The 25477-nt window shown below is 38.3% G+C and overlaps 1 protein-coding gene across 3 annotated transcripts; it reads left to right on the forward strand.

Moving 5' to 3' along the window:
* Positions 1-599: 599 nt before the first annotated feature.
* CSTF2 (cleavage stimulation factor subunit 2) lies at positions 600-23746 on the forward strand. Of its 3 annotated transcripts, XM_037143790.2 has the most exons (16): positions 600-748; positions 1857-1935; positions 2703-2872; positions 3553-3689; positions 4375-4494; positions 4610-4747; positions 7015-7138; positions 11693-11755; positions 14043-14102; positions 14276-14377; positions 14741-14882; positions 15640-15815; positions 16103-16410; positions 20019-20129; positions 20870-20995; positions 23053-23746. In XM_037143790.2, the coding sequence occupies exons 1-15, from the start codon at positions 691-693 to the stop codon at positions 20990-20992; spliced, it is 1911 nt and encodes a 636-aa protein (XP_036999685.2). In that variant the 5' UTR covers positions 600-690; the 3' UTR covers positions 20993-20995; positions 23053-23746. The 3 variants fall into 3 exon arrangements, with proteins under 3 accessions (XP_036999685.2, XP_036999686.2, XP_036999687.2); XM_037143791.2 differs by lacking the exon at positions 14276-14377 and having other exon boundaries at positions 601-748; XM_037143792.2 differs by lacking the exons at positions 14043-14102; positions 14276-14377 and having other exon boundaries at positions 601-748.
* Positions 23747-25477: the final 1731 nt, after the last annotated feature.

A 25477-nucleotide genomic window follows, 5' to 3' on the forward strand; every position in this document is an offset into this window, starting at 1 on the left:
TGAATTAAGCCAGTTACAAAAGGAAAAATAGCTAATGTCCTGTTCCAATATCCTGTACTGTCCAGCCCCATCGCCACCGCCAAGCACATGGAGCCCAGGGCCTATACAAGAGCAAACATAGGTTTGTTCTCCCTTTACCTCCCCATCTCCTCAGCTATGTGTTAACATTCTGACATTGAATGCCCCTCATCCGCTCATTCTTCTAGGCTCCCGCGGCTCTCTCTCCCCATCTCCATACACTCCCAGCTTTCCCAAAATAATATGCACGCCGCTGGGGCGGGGCCAACCACTTCCCTCCCCTAACAGCAGGTAATTAAAATCAAAGTGGCAGTTGTTAGCAAATGACTTCCCTGTTACCATGGTAAAGCCACTGCTGCCATCTGTGCTGTGGTCAAGGATTACTTACAGTAGTCTAAGAAAAAAAAAACGATTAATAAAAGATGCTATTCGCTCGGGGAAGCCTGAAACCGCCTCACAAGGACATTATTGCCACACCGCCGCTCGGCCTGGGTGAGTGACTGCTCTCCTAAAAGTAAGGCACGCCTCCTGTGACGCAATGACGCCAGGGGAAAAACCCCCGTCTCTACCCAGGCGTTTCCGGTACAGGAGCCTTAGGAGGGTGTGTGCGTCTCGGGGCTCTCGAGCAGTACGGAAGTGTCCCCTAGCATACCGGAAGCTGCAAAAAGAACGATGGCGGGTTTGAATGTAAGAGACCCTGCGGTAGATCGTTCACTACGTTCGGTGTTCGGTAAGAGGAATTTATTGTAGCCAACCACTGGGGAGGGACAGACAGAGTCCGTGAGCGGCGAGGAGCGTCCTCAGCACCTCTTGAATAGCTTTGGGAGCCTTTGCTCCGTCAAGCGTGCAGCTCTCCCTGCCTCGCTTGTGGGGAGCCCAAGCTGGTGGACTCATGGGCAAAGTGATGTTCCCCTTCTCCCAGGGTTTCGCAGCCTTTCCACGACGTGGCTGAGGAAGTGAAACTAGCATTCAGCTTCTATGCATTTCTCCCTTCATTCATTTTCTAGCTTCAATTATTTTCTAGAAGCGAGGGCGCTTGGCAGGTGTCCCATACTACTTCTCACCCCCTGTTTCAGAATACAGTTTATGTGGTGAGGGTATAGATACTGTGTCCACTTCCCCGCCCTCTTACAAGGACTTTCATTCTGTGCTTAGATCCTGTTACATTTTATCAAATAGTTTGTTGATAGTGGTAGCAGCTATCTGGCGTTTCAACGTGTATTATAAATAAATGAATGAACGATTCAGACCTTGTGAAAGAAATTTTAAAAGGATCAGATCTGTTCTAAGTAATCTTTTCAGCCGAGGTAAGTTATTTCTTTTTAAGTTTGTGTTAGGATTTTAAAGCACAGTCTTAAAGGGATATGACCAAACGGAATAATTTTTAAACATCTTCCACTACACGCATGGTCATTCTCCTTTGAGAAAGTGTGTATGTAAATGTGGGCATATAAGCTGGTTACAATGTTGATATTTTTAGTATTGTTAACACTTGCAGACTTTTAGGTACATAACAGTGCCTAAGTATTTTCACCAAAGTTAAGGAAAATGTAACTCTAGGTCAGTCTGAGAACTGATATTTACAACTGTGCACTTTTTGTATTTAGTCTCAGTGGTTTGTTTTTCTTGAAGTTAAAGTCAGCAAAGATTGAAATTCTAAGGGAGTATCATGTAACTGGGATTGGAGGAGCACTGTATTTCAAGCCTGTTGTTACATTTTCCCTGATAACATAGAAACTGTTGTTTACTTTCATACTAAAGATCTAAGTTACAGACTCAGAATTTTAATGTTACTTAGTTTCTGTTACTTAACATTTTAATGTTACTTGTTTCTTTAGTGGGGAACATTCCATATGAGGCTACTGAAGAACAATTAAAGGACATCTTTTCTGAGGTTGGACCTGTTGTTAGTTTCAGGTACGATTCCCTTTCGCTACTTGGTGGGAGTTTCTGTAAAAAAATCACCAAAAATTTGGCCCTTAGTAATAATGGCAAGGTTTTTACTGGTAGCTTTTCACATGCATTCTTCTTCTTTTTTTTTTGTAACAACTTTATTGAGATATAATTCATATACCATACAATTTACATTCATTTATACTAAAAGATTCATTTTTTTTTGATGCAGGCGGCATTCAAAGTTCATGCCGTTTTCAAGTATGCCCAGGCCTTTCCTCTCCTGGGCCTTTTATGTTTTCTATGCACATGTGTCCAGCTTCAGGGTCGGCCAGGTATGTGTGTAACAACTGGTTTGAGTTTTCTCAGGAATCTGCTGCACATGCACACAGTCAAGCAAAAAAAAAAAATGTGCCTTCTCCAACAATGACTACAGTCTCAAGCCAGTGGAGCTGTGAGCATTCTCTACTCAACCACCCCTTGTTATTGTCACTTCTACCAGCAACACTGTTGAGTGTGGGCTCTTCCCACCACACCGAATTGAGCAAGACCCTTCACTAGTCACAGAGAAGCTGTTGATCCTTATTATCATTCCATTCTTATCAGCTGAGCTGGGAAAAGAACTGTAATTAAAAAGTAAAGTTTTTTTAATGTTTAAAAAATGTTTCAATGAGGCAGGCAGAGTGATAAAGTCATTTGCTTTACAGTTCACCAAATTAGAACATGGCAGTGCTTGCAAGAACCCTGTGTGTATGTAACATTTGTGCCTGATACTTGATTCTGCTCTTCAGGTTGGTATATGATAGGGAGACAGGAAAGCCAAAGGGTTATGGCTTCTGTGAATACCAAGACCAAGAGACAGCACTTAGTGCAATGAGAAACCTGAATGGGCGTGAATTCAGTGGGAGAGCACTTCGAGTGGACAATGCTGCTAGTGAAAAGAACAAAGAAGAGCTGAAGAGTGAGTATAAACCCAAGTTGTATGCAGCATGAGGTAGCAAAGATGTAACAATGAAGATTTTCCATTTATGGTATGTTTTAGCATCTGCTTAAATGGTTATCCACACAACTTCTTTACTTGACCCAGCTGAGGTACCCTATATCAGGGAAGTGTATATCTTTGAGAAACAAGGTAAGGCTGACTAGAAATCCTTCAGTTCCCGAGAAGTTAATTCCAGTTGAAGATGAATTTAGGCTTACCAAGTGATTAGTAGCACTAATTATGTTATTGGTGTTTGCCATTCCTATAACTGTGTTGCCAGATCTGTAACTGGTGGGGATACTAAGGCATTCTTAAGGGTTTTTTTGAGGTTGTAGATCCAGGAATTCCATTTAGAAATTAGCATCTTTTTCTATTTAAACCTTTTGTTTCAGAAAGTGCTTGTCGAGGGAAATTGATATGCCCAATCCCTAATTTAGGTCCACCTATGTTATCATGGTCCAAGCTTTACTCTGAGAGCAGAAAATATACTCTATCACTTCTTCCACAGAAATAAAAGACTTGCAAGTCACCTATTTCTCAGCTCCAGGGAATTTAAAGTTATCAACAGGTTCTTATAGCAGCTCTGGAAAGTAGATACCTAAAATGATTTACCTCTTTATTTTGCCTTCTTAACATTTTTGTACTTTCTTCCCAATCAGGCCTTGGAACTGGTGCCCCTGTCATTGAGTCACCTTATGGAGAGACCATCAGTCCTGAGGATGCCCCTGAGTCCATTAGCAAAGCTGTTGCCAGTCTTCCACCAGAGCAGATGTTTGAGCTGATGAAACAGATGAAGGTGGGAGGAAGCATTAAGTTATAAATAAATCCAATCACATCAAATTTTCAAGAGTTAATTGGTAAAGTTAATGGAAGTGATTCCCTGCACTCAAGTAGAAGGTGTACCTATTGACCACCATGTCTTTCACTTTCACTAATTCATGTGTCCATAGTATACTTTACGTTTTGTGCAAAGAGTTTCCATTAGTACACAAACACATCAATACAACCTGGCTGGGTTTTTGTAGCCCATAGATATCAGATATAGATATTAAAATGTGGATTTTTCCCTGGCTGGTGTAGCTCAGTGGACTGAGAGTGGACCTGCGAACCAAAGGATCGTGGTTCAATTCCCACTCAGGGCACATGCCTGGGTTGCAGGCCAGTTCCCAGCAGGGAACACATGAGAGGCAACCATACATTGATGCTTCTCTCCCTCTCTCCTTCCCTTCCCCTCCAAAGATAAATAAATAAAATATTTAAAATAATAATAATAAAATGTGGATTTTTCCCTAAATGATGGTATTATGGTATTTGAAATGCCTCTTCTTTCTTTGCCTGCCATGACCAATATTTTGAGGTCTTACCTTGTTTCACAAAAACCACTACATTATTACATTTCTCAGATGAGGATGCCTCTAAATCACTATTGATTTTTAAGTAATAAGTACTGAACTTGACACTTTTTCTGTTTATTTCCTCAGCTGTGTGTCCAGAATAGTCCCCAGGAAGCACGGAACATGTTGCTCCAAAATCCTCAACTGGCATATGCTTTGCTACAGGCTCAGGTAGTGATGAGAATTGTGGATCCAGAAATTGCCCTGGTGAGTGCCTCTGGTTCTTTTATGGAAATGCTGGGGTAAACCTTGAGTGAGAGTAGGAACTACCTGATTGCTTTGTTAAGCAGACAGCTCATAGATTTGTCTTTTTACCTTTTAGAAAATTCTGCATCGCCAGACGAATATCCCAACACTGATTGCAGGCAACCCTCAGCCAGTCCACAGTGCTGGGCCTGCCTCAGGATCCAATGTGTCAATGAACCAGCAGAATCCTCAGGCCCCTGGGGTCCAGTCTTTGGTAGGGTTTTACCCCTTAACATTTTTTAAAATCTGTCTTAGAATGCCATTTTCATTTTAGGAGGATATATTGAAAGAAGAATGGTCAGGAGGCATATGGTAATTTCAATTTCCAGGTATAGAAGCAGTTTCTAGTTTGCAGAGAATGTGACATCTGAATGAATATAGATTTAGTGCCTAGTTTGTGAAACAAAGAAATCCTTACTATAAGCCCTCTTTGATAAGCTAATTTTGTGTATCTGTGCATGTGTAGCACTGGGGTTGGCGCTTTGTTATTTTACACACATTGTTTCATTTCATACAGCGATCATATTATCTCCATTCTTTCCAATGAAAAAAGTAAAAACCTGGCTTTCTAACTGACACAAAACTGAACCCATAAAAACTCAATACGTGTGAAAACTGAAAAATGTCTATATGGAGAAAAAGAAATAAATACCAAAGACAGATAACAACTTGGGAAAAACTTGTATTTGCCAAAAATGTGAACAGCAGGCTTATTACTTAAGAGCCCTTACTCATGTTTAAGAATGTTCGTTGCCACCTTATAGTAGTGAAAAATTAGAAACATCCTAAATATACAGCAGCAGAATGGAATTTTAAATAAACTACATATGTCACCATGGCTGATTTTCAAAAACATAATTCCATATAGCAATTAAGTTGAACTAGGATTCATGGTATCAATACAGGTAACTTAAAAACATAATACCATACAGAAGTGAAAACAAGTGAATGTGGAAGCATTCTCAACATATGGGATGTATGTGTCTGCATGTATCCCAAAAACATGTTGAGTGAATTGGAAAGAATACCTTTGGTATATAATGGTTTACATAAAATTTCAAAACATCTGTAAGAATTCTTAAGTGGTTGTCTAAAAAGGGGATATAGAGTGCAATTGGAGAAGACCATGTGGGAGATTTCAATTGTGTATATAATTTATTTCCTAAACTGCATGGTTAATTTTATTTTCTATCCATTTTGGATAACTGGAATTTTTCATAAGTAGCTAAAAAGACCTGTAAATTAGTAAGAAAATTACCAATAATGCAGTTGAAAAGTTTGCAATGAACATAAACAGTTCTCAAAAGTGGAAATACAAATATACATTAAATATATGAAAAAGTGTTCAACCTCAAAAAAATAAATGTAAACAAAGTACAAAAAGCTACCATTTTTCACCTATCAGATTGGCAGAGGCAAACAACTTGGATGGATCATATAAAGGTTTAGGGTGGGAGTTGGCAAACATCCTCTGTAAATGGCCCAGTGGTAAGTATTTTTTGGCTTTGCAGGCTGTGGAATCTGTCCTGACTACTCAACTCTGTCCTTAGAGTTGTGAAATCAGCCACAGACAATACATAAACAAAGGTGTGTGGTTGTGTTCTAATAAAACTTTATGAAATGCAGTAAGCCAGATTTGCCCCATGGGCCATAGTTTGCTAACCCCTGCTCTAACTCAATAAATATTTTTTCAGAAATAGAATGAAATGAATTAAGACCCAGAGAGGTTAACCGATCCAAAAACAGCATAATTGTAAGTGGAATATCCAGGATCTAAACCTGGTTTTGTGTGACCTCTTAGCCTGTTTTCTCTAACCACCTCACTATACAACTTTCTGTTTTAGAGTTTGTGTTTTCTGAAAGTATTTGTGATTTTTTATAACAGCTATTCTTTTTTTATTGAGCCTTTTCTATTCCAAGGAACTGCTCAGTTCTCTGGGGAATACACCGGTGAAAACATAACAGTCGGTTTCCCTCCAGGAGCTTTCATATAGCATTAAAAAGTTAATATTCCCCCTAAACCAAAATTATATCCCAGGACCGGGATGAGAAAAGATTGGTCAATTTTTTTTTGAATCTTAAAAATGAAGACTGCCCTCAATTTCTTTATAAAAATGTTCCAGTTTCCTCTTTTTCTCCTTGGGTTCAAGCCACTTATTTTTTTTACTCTTATTGCCAGGCCCCAATCATCAAGTCAACAATAGGTGCTACTTGTAGCCTCTGCACACAAATAAGAACTTCTCAATCTCAGCTTTCAGAATATGGTCCACCTTAACTGTGTTACAAACAGGCTTTTCATGTGTATTGATTGCATCTTCTATTCAAAATTTGCTATAAACTTAAGTCTGCCTCAGACATGCTATAGAAAAAGGTTATTTTGTAGAATATTTGGGGGTATCAATTTGAAGAGTTCTTTAAGGTCATAAACTTTGTTGCGTCTTCACAGAAATATCTACATACTCTGGTTTTTCTCTTGCTCAGGGTGGCATGCATGTCAATGGTGCACCTCCTTTGATGCAAGCTTCTATGCAGGCTGGAGTTCCAGCACCAGGGCAAATACCAACAGCTGTAACAGGACCTGTCCCTGGTTCCTTAGCTCCTGGAGGTACGTTTCATTTAGAGTCTTCACCATTTTGGTATTTTGCTGAAGTTTTTCATTGCAAATGGGGTAGATCTTGATATAAAATGAATACACCACTAGGAAATATATATCCTGGCAGGGAGGGGGGATAGTTGATTTTATATATACAAATCCTATATGTGTGATTATGACAACAGGGAAAAGGACAATAAAGTGAAAGGTACAGTAACCCTTCCAAATTAGTGAAGGGAAAATTAGAATGAGTGGGAACTAGACCAAGGCAGCAAAGACAGAGAAAAGAAAATGATACTGTGAAGTAAGTAATAATAAATGTAGAGTAAGGGGGAAGGAATAAAATCTTGTGTAGTCATTATTCTCCTAAGTGAAAGACTGAATTCTTCCATTAAAAGCCAGAGACAAATTAGGGTAAAAACACATGGGAAAAAAAAGATACAGAGTACATGGACACATTTCCTCATATTTAACAGCTATAAAATTACATTTCATTAATTCAGACCAAAAAGAGGAAGAAAACAGAATTTTGAAAATTGCATGTGTTCATTGAAAGTATACATGGGAATTAATAGAGTATTGCTATTACATTTTTAGCTTTTTGTCATTCAACAGTTGTAACTGAAATTATGCATGAAATAGTGATTCCCCATATGAAACACCTGTATGAATACACAATGTATATCAATATTGAAAGACTTTACACAGTAAACTTGCTTCTTGTTAATTTAGCTAATCTGGGTTAGATTGACTGCAACACTACTCATGGGGGAATTAAAATCTAAATTGTTCTGTTTTGTACAGAGACAAGTTAACAAGTAATGGAAGAAGGGATTTTTACAGAAATTTTGGCAACTCACAGTTTTCATTTATCCTATAGTGTTATAGTTAAACTTAAATTATCCTTCAGTGAAAGAAATAGATTCAGTATTTTATACATTTATGAAATATAGGTGTATAATTTACCTTGAAATAGTTGTAATGTTGTCCTACTATACATGACAAGTATGCAAGCCATGACATACACAGCTGATTACATGAATTGAAAAACATCCAAATTCCCTGTTCAGTGAGATAAGCACACTGACTATGCACTTGGACATCATAGCAATGTCAGATAGCTATAAAGGTTTCCAAATGACTGTTCTCCATTTCTGGACTTACATTGTCATGAACTGTTAACACAGAGTTCACAAAGTGTGGCCCAGCATTGTCTGGGGACCATACTGTGAGTAGCACTGTAGTAGTCCACAAAAAATAAATAAGGACATTAAGGAATAAAATAATGGAATCAGTAAGTTTGATTTAATATATAGAAGGTGCCTTACATCTTTTGACTGGAAGCATCACTCCCCTGCCCCCAAGTGACCATGGCACAGTAAAACAAACAAACAAGCAAACTCGACCATGTATTTAGCCATAAAATAACAAATTTTAAAACATTAAGGTTGTATAGGCTGCATTCTCTGATTATGAGCCAATAAAATTAGAAACAAATAAAAGGTACCTAGTAAAAGCTTTACTGGAAAAATATTCTAGGTAATTTTAGAATTAAAGAAAAGTAGAAATTTTAAAATTATCTAAAAGACAAAAGTATTATACCTCATAAAATATGGGAAATAGTGAAAACAGTACTTAAAGGAAAATGAATATCATTAAATGCCTATATTATTAAAGAATAAGGAAAAAAAGAATAAGGAACTCTAAATTCTAGGTTTAAAGAATTGCAAAAATAATTTTAAAAAACTAGATCAAGAAGACAGAATTATAAGTATATAAAAGTTGATGTTAAGTGTAAATGAATTTTCAAGTGATTTTTTTGTGAGTTTGTAGCATTCATACTTCTGAAGTTATTAAAACTTCACACTTCACTAAGAGTTTTGTGATACCCTGGACAAAGCTGTTTGACAGTTGATGAGAAGTGAGAAGGCAAAGAAAATGAGTATGCACTTCATAGAACACCAAATCCAAATGGCAACAAGGACAAATTCATTGTAAATTAAATTGTAAAATTAAGATTGTAAATTAAATAGCAAAATTTTGTTTTACTTAAGCCCATCCAACTAGCAAAAATTTCAAAGAGAGATGACACTATTGATGGGAAATGTGGTTTCATTAACAACATTGCTGGTGGAAATGTGAAGTTTTTCAGCCGTTTGAGAAAGTAGCCTCACAGTAAAAGATTCATATACATTTTGACCCACCAATTTCGTTTCTGGGAAGCTAGTGCATACAATAAAAGTGTCATTATGTGATAGTTTATAATATGAGAAATCATGCCCATAATTCCTTCTGCCACCACATTGTTCAGATTCTAAATCTTTATATTGTTTTGGTGAGCAGTCTGAATAAATCAAAATGTTATGGCTAGAAGAAAACTTTGAAATCAATTAGACCTGCAGTTATCAAACATTAGTATGCATTAGAATCACCAACAGAGCTTATTAAAATACAAATTGCTGGTCCCCACCCCCAGATTCTCTTAATTCAGCAGGTCTGAGGTAGGGCCCTGGGAATTTGCAGTTCTGACAAGTCCTTTGTGATGCTAAATCCACTGGTCTGAGGACCATATTCTAAGAACCAATGGTTTAGGCCAGCTCCTTCATATTATATACCAGAATGCCTGGAAATAGGTAATTTTATCAAATTACTTGTTTGAAATCACATTTACTAGCAGGACTTGGGCTAGCACAGGTTCAGGTGTTTTATCCAGGGCTCTTTGATACCTACCATGTTAAATGGAATAGGAGAATGTGAAGTGTACTTGGTAATATAGGTAAGTACTGATATTAATGACTGCAAACAGTTGAGCCTGTCTCTTTTCCCCACTCGTAGCATATACTGTTCCTTTGAGGAAAAGAGAAGTATTTTTATGTGCAAAGGACCAGACAGGGACTTAGGGTACATGATTATTCTTCATATAGCAGTCATCACACCCTGACTGGTTAGAATAGACCAGTAGTTCTCCACTATTAGACCCAGTACTCCCTCTTCATAACAGATACTTTGCAGTGACTCTTTACTATCCTGAAATGAAATGCACACATTAAGTATAACCTACTTAATATGATTTCCCAAAAGACAATCAGCACAATTCTCTAACTATACTATAAAGGATAAATTAAAAGAAGTTAATTTATAACAAAAAATAATTTTAAATATGCAAGTATTCAGACAAAACCACACTAGAAAACAAAAGGTAGCAATCAGATGCTTGCACATATACCATGAATGTAAAAGTTACCTACAAAGGAGTTCCCATCACACTGTCAGCAGATTTCTCAAAAGAGACCTTACAGGCAAGAAGGGGCTGGAAAGAGGTATTCCAAGTCATGAAATCCAAAGACCTACAACCAAGATTACTCTATCCAGCAAAACTTTCATTTAGAATGGAAGGACAGATAAAGTACTTCTCAAATAAGATCAAATTCAAGGAGTTCATCATCACCAAGCCCTTATTATATGAAATGTTAAAGGGACTTACCTAAGAAAAAAGATAAAAAAGATGAACAGTGAAAGGACAGCAAACTCACAGTTATTAACAACCACACCTGAAACAAAAGCAAACTAAAAGGACAGCTAGATCAGGAGTGGAAATATAGAAATGAAGATCACAGGGAGAGTTAGCAACAGGGAGTGGGAGAAGGTACAGAAAATAAGTAGCATAGATGGTAGGTAGAAAATAGATAGGGGGAGGGCAAGAATAGTATGGGAAATATAGAATCTAAAGAATTTGAGACACATGGTCATAAACTAAAGGGGGGGAATGGTAGGGGCAGGGGGGTACAGGGTGGAGGGGAATGAAGGGGGGAATAGAACAACTGTAATGGCATAATCAATAAAATCAAAAAATATATAGACAGATGCAGGTATTATTATTTTTTTTTTGCAAGTCAGATACCGCAAGGACTATTGATGTTGGTGATGTGATTTTCTGAAATGGTGAAAACTCCTGGTAAATTTCATAACAGAAAAAAATATAGTACCCATAATTTACTCAGTCACTTCAAAAAGCCATTTTGTTTACAAATGAAAATGACCTAGGTTTTAAGTTCAGATGACTGTAAACAGATTTTTATTTGTGTGACTGTTCAACAGAACATCTGAAAATTTTGCAAGACAAGATAATTCTTGATTTTGTAGAACTATCTCATACATTGAAGTATCCCTGTTAGCTTCTCATTAAATGCCAGCAGTGCTCCCACAAATGTTTGTTATAGCTAAAACAATATACCCACACATTTACGAAATACCCCAGAAATAACATAGTCTCCTATGAGAGGAGTTACATGGTTGAGTGCCATTGTTCTGCATTACACAACCTGCCTGCCAAGGTACTGGTGACCAGTGAGATAAAATATTCTTATTTAATTCACTTTTGTCACTGAAACTTAAAGTATAATAACAAATTTCTGTCTTCTATGTAGCTACATTGTTTGGTGGTAGTTATCTTCCTTTGTAGGTTTCTGCTTGTGGGGCAGAAAGAGAAAATGTGTTAACTCAGCCACTGTGTTAATTTTTCCCACTGTTTTAATATGTATTTTCTTTCCTGCCCTTTTATTCTAGGAGGAATGCAGACTCAGGTTGGAATGCCAGGAAGTGGACCAGTGTCCATGGAGAGAGCACAAGGTAAATAAATAGTAATACCTGATTAATGTGAACTGGACTTGGAAATGTTCTTTATCTATGTGCACTGTCTAAGATGGCAATACAGAAGCCACTAACCACATATAGATATTTGCATGTTGAAGTAATTAAAATTAAATTTAAATTAGGTAAAATCCAAAATTCATTTCCACATTACAGCTGCTCAATGGCCACAGTGGGCTCGTGGATACCCAGCTGGATATTACAGATATAGAACATTTCTATCATTGTAGGAAATTCAGGTGGACACCTCTGGTCTAGACTTTCCATCTAGTGATTCAGAGCCTAGCTCTATAAGAATTGATGATGAAACAAATGAATCCTTTGTTGCCATTTAGTTTATTTCACCTTTTCCTGATAGTCTGATGATTCTGCTGACATGTTTGCTCTCTCTGTATAAACATTTGTTGATTTAGTAAGAAATTTTAATAATGAGTTTGTAATATGCAACTGGATATGTAGAATACTAAATTGAAACCCAAGAGGAAACTGGGAGAGACCAAAGGTCTACGAAGCTTACTTGATAGGTGTATATTGTGCTGGGCATTAACACTGGATATCACAGCAGTAGACACTCCAAAATCTCCATGTTATTTCTCTATGTTACTTGAATTTAAATAAAAGGAAATACAGTGGTTCGGTTGAAAACAACATTAGGAGGAGAGACAGTAAGAAAACAGAAAGAACTAACCAGTAAAACTCAATGCATATTGTAGTGCAGGTCATTTAATTTTTATAAACAACCTGTGAGTTAGGGGCAGTGCCTCAGTTTTCAGGTAAAGACATGGAAGCTCAAAGTACTGAGTTATTTACTGAAGGGGACGTGGTAAGTAAATGCCGATATCTGAGTAATGTGGACTGGACTTGGTACACTAATCTTTTCTCCCAGCTAGTAAGTGACAGAGCTAAGATTTTGAAGTCTCTAATTCTAGAATCTAGCCTCTTGTTCAATCCATGCCACCTTTATTAACTTCCAAATGTATTTTCGTTGGATAGTCATAGAGAAGCTTAAGCTACTTCTTAGCATATGGCCTATAAGTGAAATCTATTTTTAAACAAAATATTAAGATACAGGACTGTATACTTCTTGTCTGTGTACACTGGGGTTGGTTACTGAAGCAACAGAACTAATAATCTTGTCAGACAGTTGATAGTAGGACAAGCTGTTGACTAAATACCTCATCTGAGCATCCTATGTTTTTGTGCAGTTGTACCCTACCCCCACTGGCTAATCAATACATTGTGTATGTATCCCAAAGTATGTAATCATGGGAAGGAATTGGAGTTTCAGTCATACTTTTACCTCTCCCCCAAGCCATTGTTCAAGCTAGAGCTTTTTAATGTGTATTTCCATAAGGCATCTTCCTTCCTGCTATAGTTATCTTCATATTTTTCTGGTCAGAGTTAACAAAGGGAAATGGGTCAAGTTCTGAAGGTATATCAGGGCTGCCCTCATAAAGAGACAGAGTGAGAGGAGTTTTCTTTTATTGTTTTCCTTCAATACCAGCAGAGAAAGCAAGAATCTTTCCATTTGTACCGAGTTTGTCTTTCTTTTCTTGGAATCTTTGTTTCTTTTGCACATTTGTAATGGTGAAAGGACACAGTGAGATGTTTAAGAAGATACTTCCTCTTGCCTTCTGCCGCCTTTGTTTAGTGTTAGTGCCTTTGCCATCTCATTAGTCTTTGTTTGCTCTTATCGTGATGTCTGTTTATTATCAAAGACTTGCAGTGGCACAGTATTTCTTGAAGAATGATATTCTCTTTCCTTGTCTAAAGTTCATTCACTGCCCTTTCCCCGTTTGGTACTTCTGCTATGGGAGTCTCCAGAATAAATCTTGACTTCCACATTCAATATAATTTATTTCATTTTTACTTAGGAAATATATTTATGTTCTTTATCTAAGTTAGAGATTCAGAACCATCCTTTTTATAGTTTGTTTCTTTTTTTAATGAAATCATAAGGTGATTTAGAGGACTCATAGTAGCAGAGGTGAAAATCGAAAGTGGCTGATTAATCCTGCCCAAATAAAATCAGTGGCCCAGAGGTGTCAGCTTCAGAAGCAAGCTGATCAAAGCAGAACAGTTTCAGATTCCAAAGACACTAAAATAGTTTAGGAAGATTTTATAGCCTGGAGCAAACTAATGAAGTCTTGGCTTTTTAACTTTACATGTGTAAATCTCCAGTGTCTGTATGTGTATGTTTCTGCATGGGTATGCAAGCTCTTTTAAGTGTCTGCTCTTTCTCCTTTTGAACTGAATGCTCACCTAGGAACCCTACAGCACTCGCCCGTGGGACCTGCCGGGCCTGCATCAATTGAGCGAGTTCAAGGTACCCATTGTATCTGTGGGTTTCCTTTTGCTTGTGGTGTTTAGGGTGGGACGTTGAGAGGACAAGGGCTGCTTGGCAGTCATCCTCATGTTCAGAATCCAAAAGGGTAGTGTTATGGGTTTTTAATTTACTCCTGTTGGGGCCACAAGCCTAAGATTGACCTCTTCACACAGGGCAGAGAACATGGATGATATGGGCATCTGTCCGAGGCTGTACTCCCTCCCTACTGGTGTCAGGAGGCTTGGATGGAATAGCAGTCTGCAAGGAGACAGCAGGTTCTTGCAGAGCCATGGCAGTGTTCACATATGCCAAGACCCTACCTCTCTTTTGTGACTCTGGTCCTTGACCTAAGATTGATTATAAGGAAAACCAGGAGCATAATTCTCTTCAGGTTGCAGTGCTAGTCCTTGGCAGGTTGCTCCCCAGTTTGTTCTTTATATAATTCCATCCATACCTCTGACATGGTACAGATTCTGCCTACACCCTGCTTCTGTTCTTGAGCTGCAAGAGGAGTCTGCTGTGGTGAGGTTTCACCCACTATAAGGTGTCTGAATTATGTTGTCAGTGGTACATAGAGTCATTTCTTATTTCCTTGTGTGTCCTTCACAGCAGTAACTCCTCGTTTGTTTCCCTGTCAGTGCCGATGCAAGACCCCAGAGCAGCTATGCAGCGTGGGCCCTTGCCTGCCAACATCCCAACTCCTCGAGGTCTGTTAGGAGATGCTCCAAATGACCCACGTGGGGGCACTTTACTTTCTGTAACTGGAGAGGTAGAGCCTAGGTAAGCAATGACACAGCAGTAAAATCTTAGACAAATCAAAATTTTCCCTTACTTTGAGACAAAAGTCTTTCCATATATGGTTGTACCTGTTGGTTGCTGTCCAAGACTAAGTACTTCCCCTTGGGCAGAGGTGTATAGTTGGGTATGTCACTTTGAACTAACCATGGCTACTCCCATCTTCATAAATTAGAAATTCTAGCATACATACCTGAATAGGAAAAACTTATATTACTTCTTGGCAGTAGTAATTTTAATAATGGCAATAATCAAAAAATAATTGATATTAATGGGGATTATGCCTCTGGCTCTGCTGAGTACTTTTAGATGATCTCATTAAATATACACAAACCTATGAGATTGATACTAGTAGCAGTCCCATTTTACAAATGAAGAAACTGAGGCATAGAGAAGTTAAATAAATGTACCCGAGATCACACACTAATAAGTGGTGGAGCTTAGATTTTAACTCATATGGTAACGATGTTCTTCAGCACTATACTGCCTACTTACTATATATAATGAATATGCATTAATTTCTCCTTAATTATGAGTGCCCTGACCAAATATGAATTTTTGGAATATGTTGATTTATATCTCCATAGCTTTTCTTCAGCTTGTTTGGTATTACTCTCTTGGCACTCATATACTGATATTTCCATCAGTTCTTGTCTGATTTTTACTCGGTGATGTTCTGGTTGACAATTTTGTCTTAGTTTTTTGGCTCTGTTCTAAAATATAACATTTTTTCCATCTGTAGAGGTTACCTGGGACCACCTCATCAGGGTCCACCCATGCACCATGTCCCTGGCCATGACAGCCGTGGCCCGCCCCCACATGAGATGAGGGGAGGGCCATTAGCCGAGCCCAGACCTCTAATGGCAGAGCCAAGAGGACCCATGCTAGATCAGAGGGGTCCACCCTTGGATGGCAGAGGTAAGGGCAGACCATGGCACAGCACTGCCTGGAAGTTGTGGGTTGGTGATAAACCCAGCTGTCTTAGGCTCTAATCTGGAATAAAGAATGCTGGAGTGGTAGGGTTGGCAAGCATTTTTAAGATTTATCTGCAAATCTGAGAAATTGGGGAGGAGAAAGCAGTGTTCTGTAGTGGGAGGTAAATGTGACTAAAGGAATTGTTTTTTTTTTTTCTTTCTTGGGTTGTTCAGTCTTCTTGTAATAATGGTGAATAACTACACAGTGGTTTTCTTTATCTTGCTTCATAGGTGGAAGAGATCCCCGAGGCATAGACACACGGGGGATGGAGGCACGAGCCATGGAGGCAAGAGGATTAGATGCCAGAGGATTGGAGGCCCGTGCAATGGAAGCACGTGCTATGGAGGCCCGCGCGATGGAGGCCCGCGCGATGGAGGCCCGTGCGATGGAGGCCCGTGCGATGGAAGTCAGAGGGATGGAGGCCAGGAGCATGGATACAAGGGGCCCAGTCCCTGGCCCAAGAGGACCTATACCTAGTGGAATCCAGGGTCCCAATCCAATTAACTTGGGGGCAGTTGGCCCCCAGGGATCTAGACAGGTGTGTATGGCATTCACTTCTGGCTTCTATGTGAAATCTTGATCTTGTCAGGAACTACTTATTGAGCCTGATTATTACTATTTTCTGATTTGGGCTATTTGTCAGCTTATTGGAAAGGGAAGATTAGAATTTCCCTTCCTTTAGTTTCTCTGTCCCTTAGAGTGGTGATTTTTTGATTACCGAGATAATAGTCCAAAAGAGCAACCTTGTGCAACAATTCCAGGAACTTTTCCATTTAGAGCAAAGGCCCTGAAAATCTAGAGATAAAGAGTATATCTGTAGAGTCTAGGTGTGAGTCATTTGTAAAACCTCTCCCAAATGATTCTAATGTACAACCCTAAAAGCCACTGCATTGGAGCATATAAAGAGCATGTAAAGATAATCTTAGGTATACAGAAACCTATTTTAATTTGCTTTCATTGCATAGTCTAAATAAACAGTGAACATGAAAGGCAGTTTTTCTAATGCTCACCTTAAACCCATGTAACTGAATTCTGATCTTTGCTTTCTTTTTATTTGTGTCTCTCCAGCAGTGAGAGTATATGGTTCTCTGTGATTGTCTATGTGTTGTCATCTCCTCCCTCTTCATCCCCAATTGGTTACGGGGAGGTGTGTATCTTCCCTGAGTTTTTATATGCCAGACCCTTCATCTCCCTCCCAGGAGTGTTCAACCTTTTGGCATCTCTGAGCCACACTGGAAGAAAAAGAGTTGTCTTAGGCCACACATTAAATACACAAACACTAACGGAAATTTTAAAATCTCATAATAGTTTAAGTAAATTTACAATTTTGTGTTTGGCTGAATTCATAGCCATCCTGGGCTGCGGGTAGGACACACCTGCATCTAGCTCCTCCACTTTCCTTTTACCTATATATGTTTTCCTCCTTCCTCTGTGTAGTTCTGTCTTTCTTCTTTCATATGCTTCTGTGCCTTCCTCCTTTTGTGTGTGGGGGGAGGGGGGAGAGAGAGGAGAGAATGTCAGAGCTGAAATAGTACATGTCAGTCATCCACTTCTCTCATTTTGTAGGTTTGGAAACTGAGACCCAAGAATTCAGGTGACTTGTCTAAATTAACACAAGTAAAAAGTGGCAGAGCAAGGAATAGCACCCACTCTTTTTTCCAGTGTACCACTCTGTCCTATTACCTGCACACTGCATATGGGTACATGTGTGCCTAAATCCCCCTCTTTAAAATGAAACATGATTATCTTGTTTCTGGTATATGTAGAAAAAAACTGTTCTTTATTGTTTTTCAAGCTGTGCTTCCAAAAAATGTGTTTGCAGACCTCTATGTTTATTGTGTGTGCACTCTATGGTCAGTAGCCTCATAATAAAAATGGTCTCTAGGTGTTCACTCGGTCATTAAACAAATGTTTATCTAACAACTACTGTGTACCAAACAGAGCTATAGGTAGTATGGATATAGTAGTGTGAACCAGAGAAGTCCCTGCCCCTATGGGCCTGCATTCTAGTTGGGGAGAAAAACAACAAATAACTACTTGATGTGCTTATATAATTCTATCGATAATTCTGTGGAGAAAGACATTGAAAATAGTGGTTGGAAGACTATTTCTGGATGTCTTGTTCCTTTGTCTCTACTAGTGCTTGAAGTAATAACCCTGTAATATTAGACTTATATAGTTCTCATTAGTCAGTTCTATAAAACTAATTAGATCTGAGGTAGAGAAAGAAATTTACATTCAAACCACTTAAAAATGGTTTAAGTTAATGTGTACACTTATCAATAAATATATAAAATACATTCATCCATATATAATAGATATACAATAAGAACCTCACTTCTTACCCTGTACCTGTCTCCCCTGTAACCCCAGCTCCTAAAGATAATTGCTTTTATTAGATTGTTTTGTTTCTTTCTAACAAATAAGAATATATACTCATACTTTTTCAAATGTGAATATACATATATTTTTATGTTTCACTCCTCTCACTGTTCTGTGCCTTATTTTTCACTTAACAGTATATTCTTAATTGATAATTTCAAATCAGACTTTAAAATTCACTCCAGTACACATAAGTTGGAAAGTCATCAGTAAAAGGATTATTGTTACTAGGGTTATTATATGACTTACTGAACAGGGACACATTTGAGAGTGAGTGACAGGTTTGTTAGTATTTAATCTGGGACTGTCTTAGGCAAACCTAGATGTGTAATCACACCTAGGTGTGTATCATTACTTACCTGCCTAGAATAGGGACTCTAGAAACTTTAAATGTCAGTTAGTGAATGGTTACATCACATTATGGTACTTCAAGTTAGTATTGACTGAAGCTTCAGGAAAGTTATTCTTAGAGATGTTCCAGATCCATAACATATCAGATCTGTCTCTGGATTCAGCACTGATAAAGAACAGAAAGTGATAGTGTAGCAGGCTGCACAAAGCCATACTAATACTTCATCTCTGGTGTCTTTAGGAAATGAATCCATGCATGTAAGTGAATATTTAGGATAATAAAACTATTCTATCAAATTTATTAAACTACTTAGAAATAACTTGTGAAGTGCATTATGCTTTCTTCCCTTCTTAAACAGGTTACAGAAAATGGTTTTAATTATTTTGATTATACAAGATCATCATTAAATGTATCCATTATTATATATGCTATAGTAGAGGAGTTATTTCCTGTTTGGTTCCTAGTTTCTGTCACCGTCAGGCTATCTATCATCTGGCTCCTCACATTGCTGTCGTGGTATCTGCTCCTAACAGTCTATCCACGTTTCTTTTATGCTTTGCTGCTTCTAATCTGCTGGGGAAGCAGGTAACAAGTTTATTAATGATGTGTATTTAATAAGAATACCTGAGCTCTGGGTGAATGCCTGAATATGAATATAACTACATAGGGACATTTTCACAGACTCTAAAGGCTCTGAGGCCTTTACTTGGGTTATGGTAGTCTTCTTAAAGATTGAACTCACCAAAGATCTGAAATACTAATAAGTACGATATAACTACACTTTGTTCTTTTAATTCGGGTCAGTCATATTTCTTGGTCTGTATTTAGCATCTGCTGCATATGCTCTCTGGAAAGTTACCAAAAGCAAATGTTGGGCTAATAGCAATCTTTTCCCCAGAGGCTTTCCCATCTCCTTTCTGCCTCTGCCATTAGGAGTATCTCCACCTTACTTGTGGGATAGAGCCATTTGGGATGAACAACTTATATTTGATTGAACTAGAGGTAGGCCGTGTCCCTGTGAATGTAGCTTCCCAGTGGACCAGCATACATTATCTCTAGAACCTGTCAGCTTTCATTTCTGTTTCCACTGAGCACTAATTTCCAGGATGCTCCATGTTCTCTGTGCTTATGTGGCTGAATTTTGCTTGATTTAATGATATCCAGTTGTGTTGTGTGATATTTGTTGATGATGCTGGAGATGTTGTAAGCAAACATGTCTAACTTGCTAGTTGATCTCTGCCTAAACCCTGCCTTCTGCCATTGCTAGCAATAGGAAATGATCTTCGGAATCATTAATTTGCTTTTCTTACTCATATTCATAGTCAGATCCTATTTTTAACATTGCCATTGCTGAATTCTGACTACCTGTATGAGAAGTTCCAAAAATCTCTCATCTCTCTTTATGCACACAGGTTCCAGTCATGCAGGGAGCAGGCATGCAGGGAGCAAATATCCAGGGTGGGGGCCAGCCTGGTGGCTTTAGTCCTGGCCAGAACCAAGTCACTCCACAGGACCACGAGAAGGTAAGCAACACAGAAGGTAAGCAACGCTGCGTGACTGCCTCCATGTGCACAAATCCTTTGGAATCCTCTTTTTAGTAGTTACTATGTGCCATCGCTGGGTTTTCAGAGTTCCTTTGGCAGAGGTGTTTACTCTTAGAACTCTCTGATCTTGTTAACCTGAAAATTTGTGAGCCATTCCTGAAATCCTTAAGTGGATGTATGTAAATGGCAGCTAATCTTACATTTTAGGTTTATCTGCCAATAGCAGTTCTTTTGTGTAGGCCAAATTGACCCGAAAATCCAAATCCCTTTTTTCAACCCCTTCCAAGCTTATCCCTAAAAACAGTAGCAGATTGCCCACGAGTACCTTTCTGTTTCTCTATTTGACCATTATGAGGAGCTCATGTCTGATGTTAAGGCCTAAAACTTGTGAAAAGGAGAGACATTCAAAAGGATTAAAAACCGAAAACTTCCTAGGGCTCACAGATAAGAATTTAGTCTGCAAGAACTTTGGGTTCATAAAGGTGTCTGTTTTGAATCTTCTAATCTTAGATGTTGTACTTTTGCTTTTCATTATGCCTTTTCTCACCAGCTGGTTTTGGTTTCTTGGTTGCTTTGGGTTGATTTTCCGGGAGGCTGTTGTCAACGTGTGAAATATCCTTCCTTTTGGACACAAGCTGGTATTGTTTTTGGTTGTTTTTTTTAGCTGCCATCATTAATGCTCCTTCATTAACACTCACTATTCTTTTTTCTCTTCACAGGCTGCTTTGATCATGCAGGTTCTTCAGCTGACTGCAGACCAGATCGCCATGCTGCCTCCTGAACAGAGGCAGAGTATCCTGATCTTAAAGGAGCAAATACAGAAATCCACTGGAGCACCTTGAAAGGTAAGCATGCTTATCTGGCCTGAATCAGACAAGCTCCTTGTGCATTTGGGGTATATACTTCCAACCTTAAGCAACAAGACTCTCCTGATCCCAAGACTCCCTGAGGCCTGCACTCCTCTCGGCTAGACTGACTCTTCACCCTTTAGTAGGTCAGCCCCTATCAGAATAACAGGAGGCTACAGAGCATTTGTTAAGCTCGTGAATTAGTTGCAATGTTTTTAAACCTTTTTTCCCTAATGGCAAAAGTAATGTACAATCAAATGTGACAAAATTAATCAAATACAGAAATGTAAAAAATTGGGGGTTATAAAGCTCTGCTTCCTCAAATCTCAATCCCCATACATAACCTCTAAATATAGTTTGTTGTATATCCTTCCACAGTCAATTATGTTATTTTATAGCAGGCTGTCCTGTCAAAATGGCAAGAATACAAAGCATTTCAATAAAATGTATAAATGTTTTAGTTTCTAATATTTATGTCATATTGAATATTTTGAGGTTTTAAACTGTACTGCAGCACGTAATTAAGCTAGTGAATGTCTGCTGTCACCATCAGTCCTTATACATTTGAGAGGTTTCTATACACTGCTGCCTTTATTTTTCTTGCTCATTGGTTAGGTAAAAAGAATCTTACCCATGTCACCTAACTTGATTACATGTATTGGCATTTCCTTTAAAAAATTTTCCCCCAATAGCTTGTATTTCATAAACAATTCTGTTTTGTAAAAACAGTTTAAAATTCACATTATCCCAATATCACCTCAAATATCACATTTTGAATTCTACTTTTTACCCTATTCATATTATAATTTTCATCCATATATCACCATATAATAGTGAACTCATTTACAATAATTAAGTCTTTACTAAATACATTGTATTTTGATCCACATTTATAATATCATTACAACATCCAGACTGGAAATAAACATATCTGTCATAGATGAATGCTTAGCTAGACTTTCGGTATGACTAGTACTTTAATTTTTCAGTTCACATACCACGGGCATTCTATTTTCTTTCAGTAATAGTATAGAGTACCTATTATATTCAGAGGAACAGATAAAAAACACTTCCTCTTTTTTACTTTTTCTAATTAATTTATGCCAGAGAAGGCATTCCCTATAATGTGAGGAAATGGTTTTTGGATAGTGGAGGTAGAAATGTTTCTAAAACTTCTTTCAGTATGTATTGTTGCTTATGAAATACCTCATTTCAAAGCCTTGCACATAAATCACAGGGCAAGATTTTTTGTTTCTTTTAACTTTTATTTTGAAATAATTGTAAATTCACAGGAAGTTGGAAAAATGGTACCTCGTGTATCCTCCTTACAGCTTCCCCCATCTTGAGAAGCTGTCGTACAATACCATTTTGGCCTGTAATTCAAAATCAAGAAGTCAACATTGACGCATTACTGCTAACTAGACTACAAACCTTACTCAATGTTTACCATTTTTTTAAGCCTACATTAGTTTGTGTATATGTATCTGTGGTATGCATGTAGTTCTGCACAATTTACATAGGTGAGGTTTTAATGTTTAATTGCTGATATCTGCATACAGTAGCCAAAATATTGGCTCTCTCTCCATCATATACCTCACTTGCTGTCATCCATCTCAGCTATCACTGACAGGCTTATATACCATTACCATTAGGACACTGGTCATCAACCACAGGCAGTTTGGCCTGCCTACAGGACATTTGGAAATGTCTCAAGACATTTTTGGTTTTTACAACTTTAGGGGGGATGGTGCGCTGCTAGAATTCAGTGGTAGAGATCAGAGATGCTTCTAAACATTCTATAATGTACAGGATACACTCCCCCATAACAAAGCGTTATCTGGCCTCAAATGTCAGTAATGCTGAGGTTGAGAAACCCTGCTGTAAAGGATGGTTATTTTTGAGAGGCACGAGGCAGACACATTAGGAATCTGCCCCTGGTGTTTTGCTCTTCTGCGCAGCCTCCCTCCTCCACCTTTTCAATGTTTTTTACTGATGTTTGGGGAAGAGAACATTGTCTCAACTTCTAATGGCTTTCTCCCAACTTTTCCTTACAGGTTTTCAAAACTACCTGGCAACAAATGTGGAAATTAATTCTATAACTTTGTTGAAATGTTGCAAAAAGATGGCTTCTACATCCTAACCCTTGAGTGATTCAAATTGGTGCCAGGTGGAGGACTCCCATCATCTTCTCTCAGAACAAAAACAGACCATTCTGCTGTCTTAGTTTGTATATTTTCTGTGACTTGAAATAAACTTTGAACACAATTTTACTATACTGCAAATTGATATACATGACCTTTTTGTTTTGAAAAAGTGGAATACCAAGGGTGAAACCTTATCTATGTTGTCTTCCCTTACCACAATTGTACTTTAATGTTATGTTGCCGTACCTGTTTTTCCTTTTAAATTAACCATTTATTCTTCTTCATGATATTTGAGAACTTCTCAGAAACACTGTTTTCTGAAACTTAGTTTTTACTGAGTTTGCTTCCACTGCAAATAATAAGATTTACCCTTTGAGAACTTGTTAGAAGTTCTGAGTTTATTAGAAGACAAGAGCACATGCTTAGAACTATAAAATGGTTCAAAGGCCAACAATGCAAAGAGCCAGGCAGAGCAGTATAGTTAGTTTAGAAAAATCCAATATCAAAATGCATTTTTTGGTCAACAGGAAGTCTATTCACATACATAATTCAGAGTTAAGACAAAGATGTATTAGCCACTGGTTCTAGTCAACAACACAAGAGACCATTGACATTTACTTGTCTATTCTAAAATTCTTTTTAATAAAAATTATTTTATTTTCTGGTTCTTTTAAAGATAGTTTATTGACTATACTATTACAGTAGTCCCATTTTCCCCCTCCTCCCTGCACCTCCCTCCTACCTGCATTCCCCCCCCACCCTTAGTTCCTGTCCATGGGTCGTACATATAAGTTCTTTGACTCCTACATTTTCTATACTATTCTTTCTTAACCTCCCCCTGTCTATTTTGTACCAACCATTTATGCTTATTCCCTATACCTTTTCCCCATTCTCCCATTGTCACTCCCCACTCATAACCCTCCATGTGATCTCCATTTCTGTGATTCTGTTTCTGTTCTAGTTGCTTGCTTAGTTTGTTTCAGGGTTGTTTTTTTTTTTTTTAGGTTCAGATAGTTGTGAGTTTGTTGTCATTTTACTGTTCATATTTTTGATCATCTTTTTCTTAGGTAAGACCCTTTAACATTTCATATAATACAGGTTTGGTGATGGTAAACTTCTTTAACTTGACCTTATCTGGGAAGCACTTTATTTGCCCCCTCCATTCTATCTAAAATGCTATCTAAATGATAGCTTTGCTAGATAGAGTAATCTTGGATGAATGTCCTTGCCTTTAATGACTTTGAATACTTCTTTCCAGCCCCTTTGCCTTCAGGATTTCTTTTGAGAAATCAGCTGATAGCCTTATGGGAACTCCTTTGTAGGTAACTGTCTCCTTTTCTCTTGCTGTTTTGAAGATTCTTTCTATTTAATCTTGGGTAATGTCATTATGATGTGCCTTGGTGGGTTCCTCCTTGGGTCCAACTTCTTTGGAACTCTGAGCTTCCTGGACTTCCTGGAAGTCTATTTCCTTTGCCAGACTGGGAGAGTTCTCCTTCATTATGTATTCAAATACGTTTTCATTATCTTGCTCTTCCTCTTCTCCTGGCACCCCTGTGATTCAGATGTTGTAAAGTTTAAAGTTGTCCCAGTGGTTCCTAAGTCTCATTTTTTTAATTCTTGTTTCTTCACTCTGTTCTGGTTAGATGTTTATTTCTTCCTTCTCCAAATCATTGATTTGAATCCCAGTTTCCTTCCCATCACTGCTGGTTCCCTGTGCATTTTCATTTATTTCATTTCATAGCCTGCAGTTTTTCCTCCATTTTGCTACCCTACTCAACCAGTTCTGTGAGCATACTGATTACCAGTGTTTTGAACTGTGCATCTGGTAGGTCAGCTGTCTCTTCATTGCTTGGTTGTATTTTTTCTGGAGCTTTGATCTGTTCTTTCATTTGGGCCATATTTTTTGGTCTCAGTGTACCTGTTACATAGTATGGGGCAGAGCCTTAGGTGTTCACCAGGGTGGGACAACCCACGTCCCTGCGTTGTCTCACTGTATGTGAGGGAGGGGTCTGAGAGGGAACAGTGCCACTTGCTGGGTTCTCAGCCAGCTTACAGCCACTTTACCCACTACCCACAAGTGAATTGGGCTCTTCTGGTGCTGATTCCTGAGTGGGTAGTTTTTAATACATTCTAGGCCCTATGGGTCTCCCCAAGGAACTCTCCTGTGAGGCTAGGAGTTTTTCCTGCTGCTGCAACACTCACAAGTTTTTTCAGTCAGAAGTTTTGAGGCTTTATTTCCCCACACTAGAACCCTGGGTTGCGCAGGCTGTCTTGCTCACCAGTTGTTCCTCCAGGTTTATCTGCACTCAAATGTTGGACCAGCTGCTGTCCCCTA

Source organism: Artibeus jamaicensis, unplaced genomic scaffold, assembly GCF_021234435.1.
Source record: "Artibeus jamaicensis isolate MK-2021 breed Jamaican fruit bat unplaced genomic scaffold, CSHL_Jam_final scaffold_461, whole genome shotgun sequence".
In the NCBI taxonomy this organism is placed as follows: Eukaryota; Metazoa; Chordata; class Mammalia; order Chiroptera; family Phyllostomidae; genus Artibeus; species Artibeus jamaicensis.

Coding starts and splice junctions, on each gene's coding strand:
- CSTF2 (XM_037143790.2), top strand. CDS start 691: ATGGCGGGTTTGAATGTAAGAGACCCTGCGGTAGATCGTTCACTACGT. Junction 14,103..14,275: donor ATCAATTGAGCGAGTTCAAG/GTACCCATTGTA, acceptor CTCTTCACACAG/GGCAGAGAACATGGATGATA. Junction 20,130..20,869: donor CTCCACAGGACCACGAGAAG/GTAAGCAACACA, acceptor TTCTCTTCACAG/GCTGCTTTGATCATGCAGGT.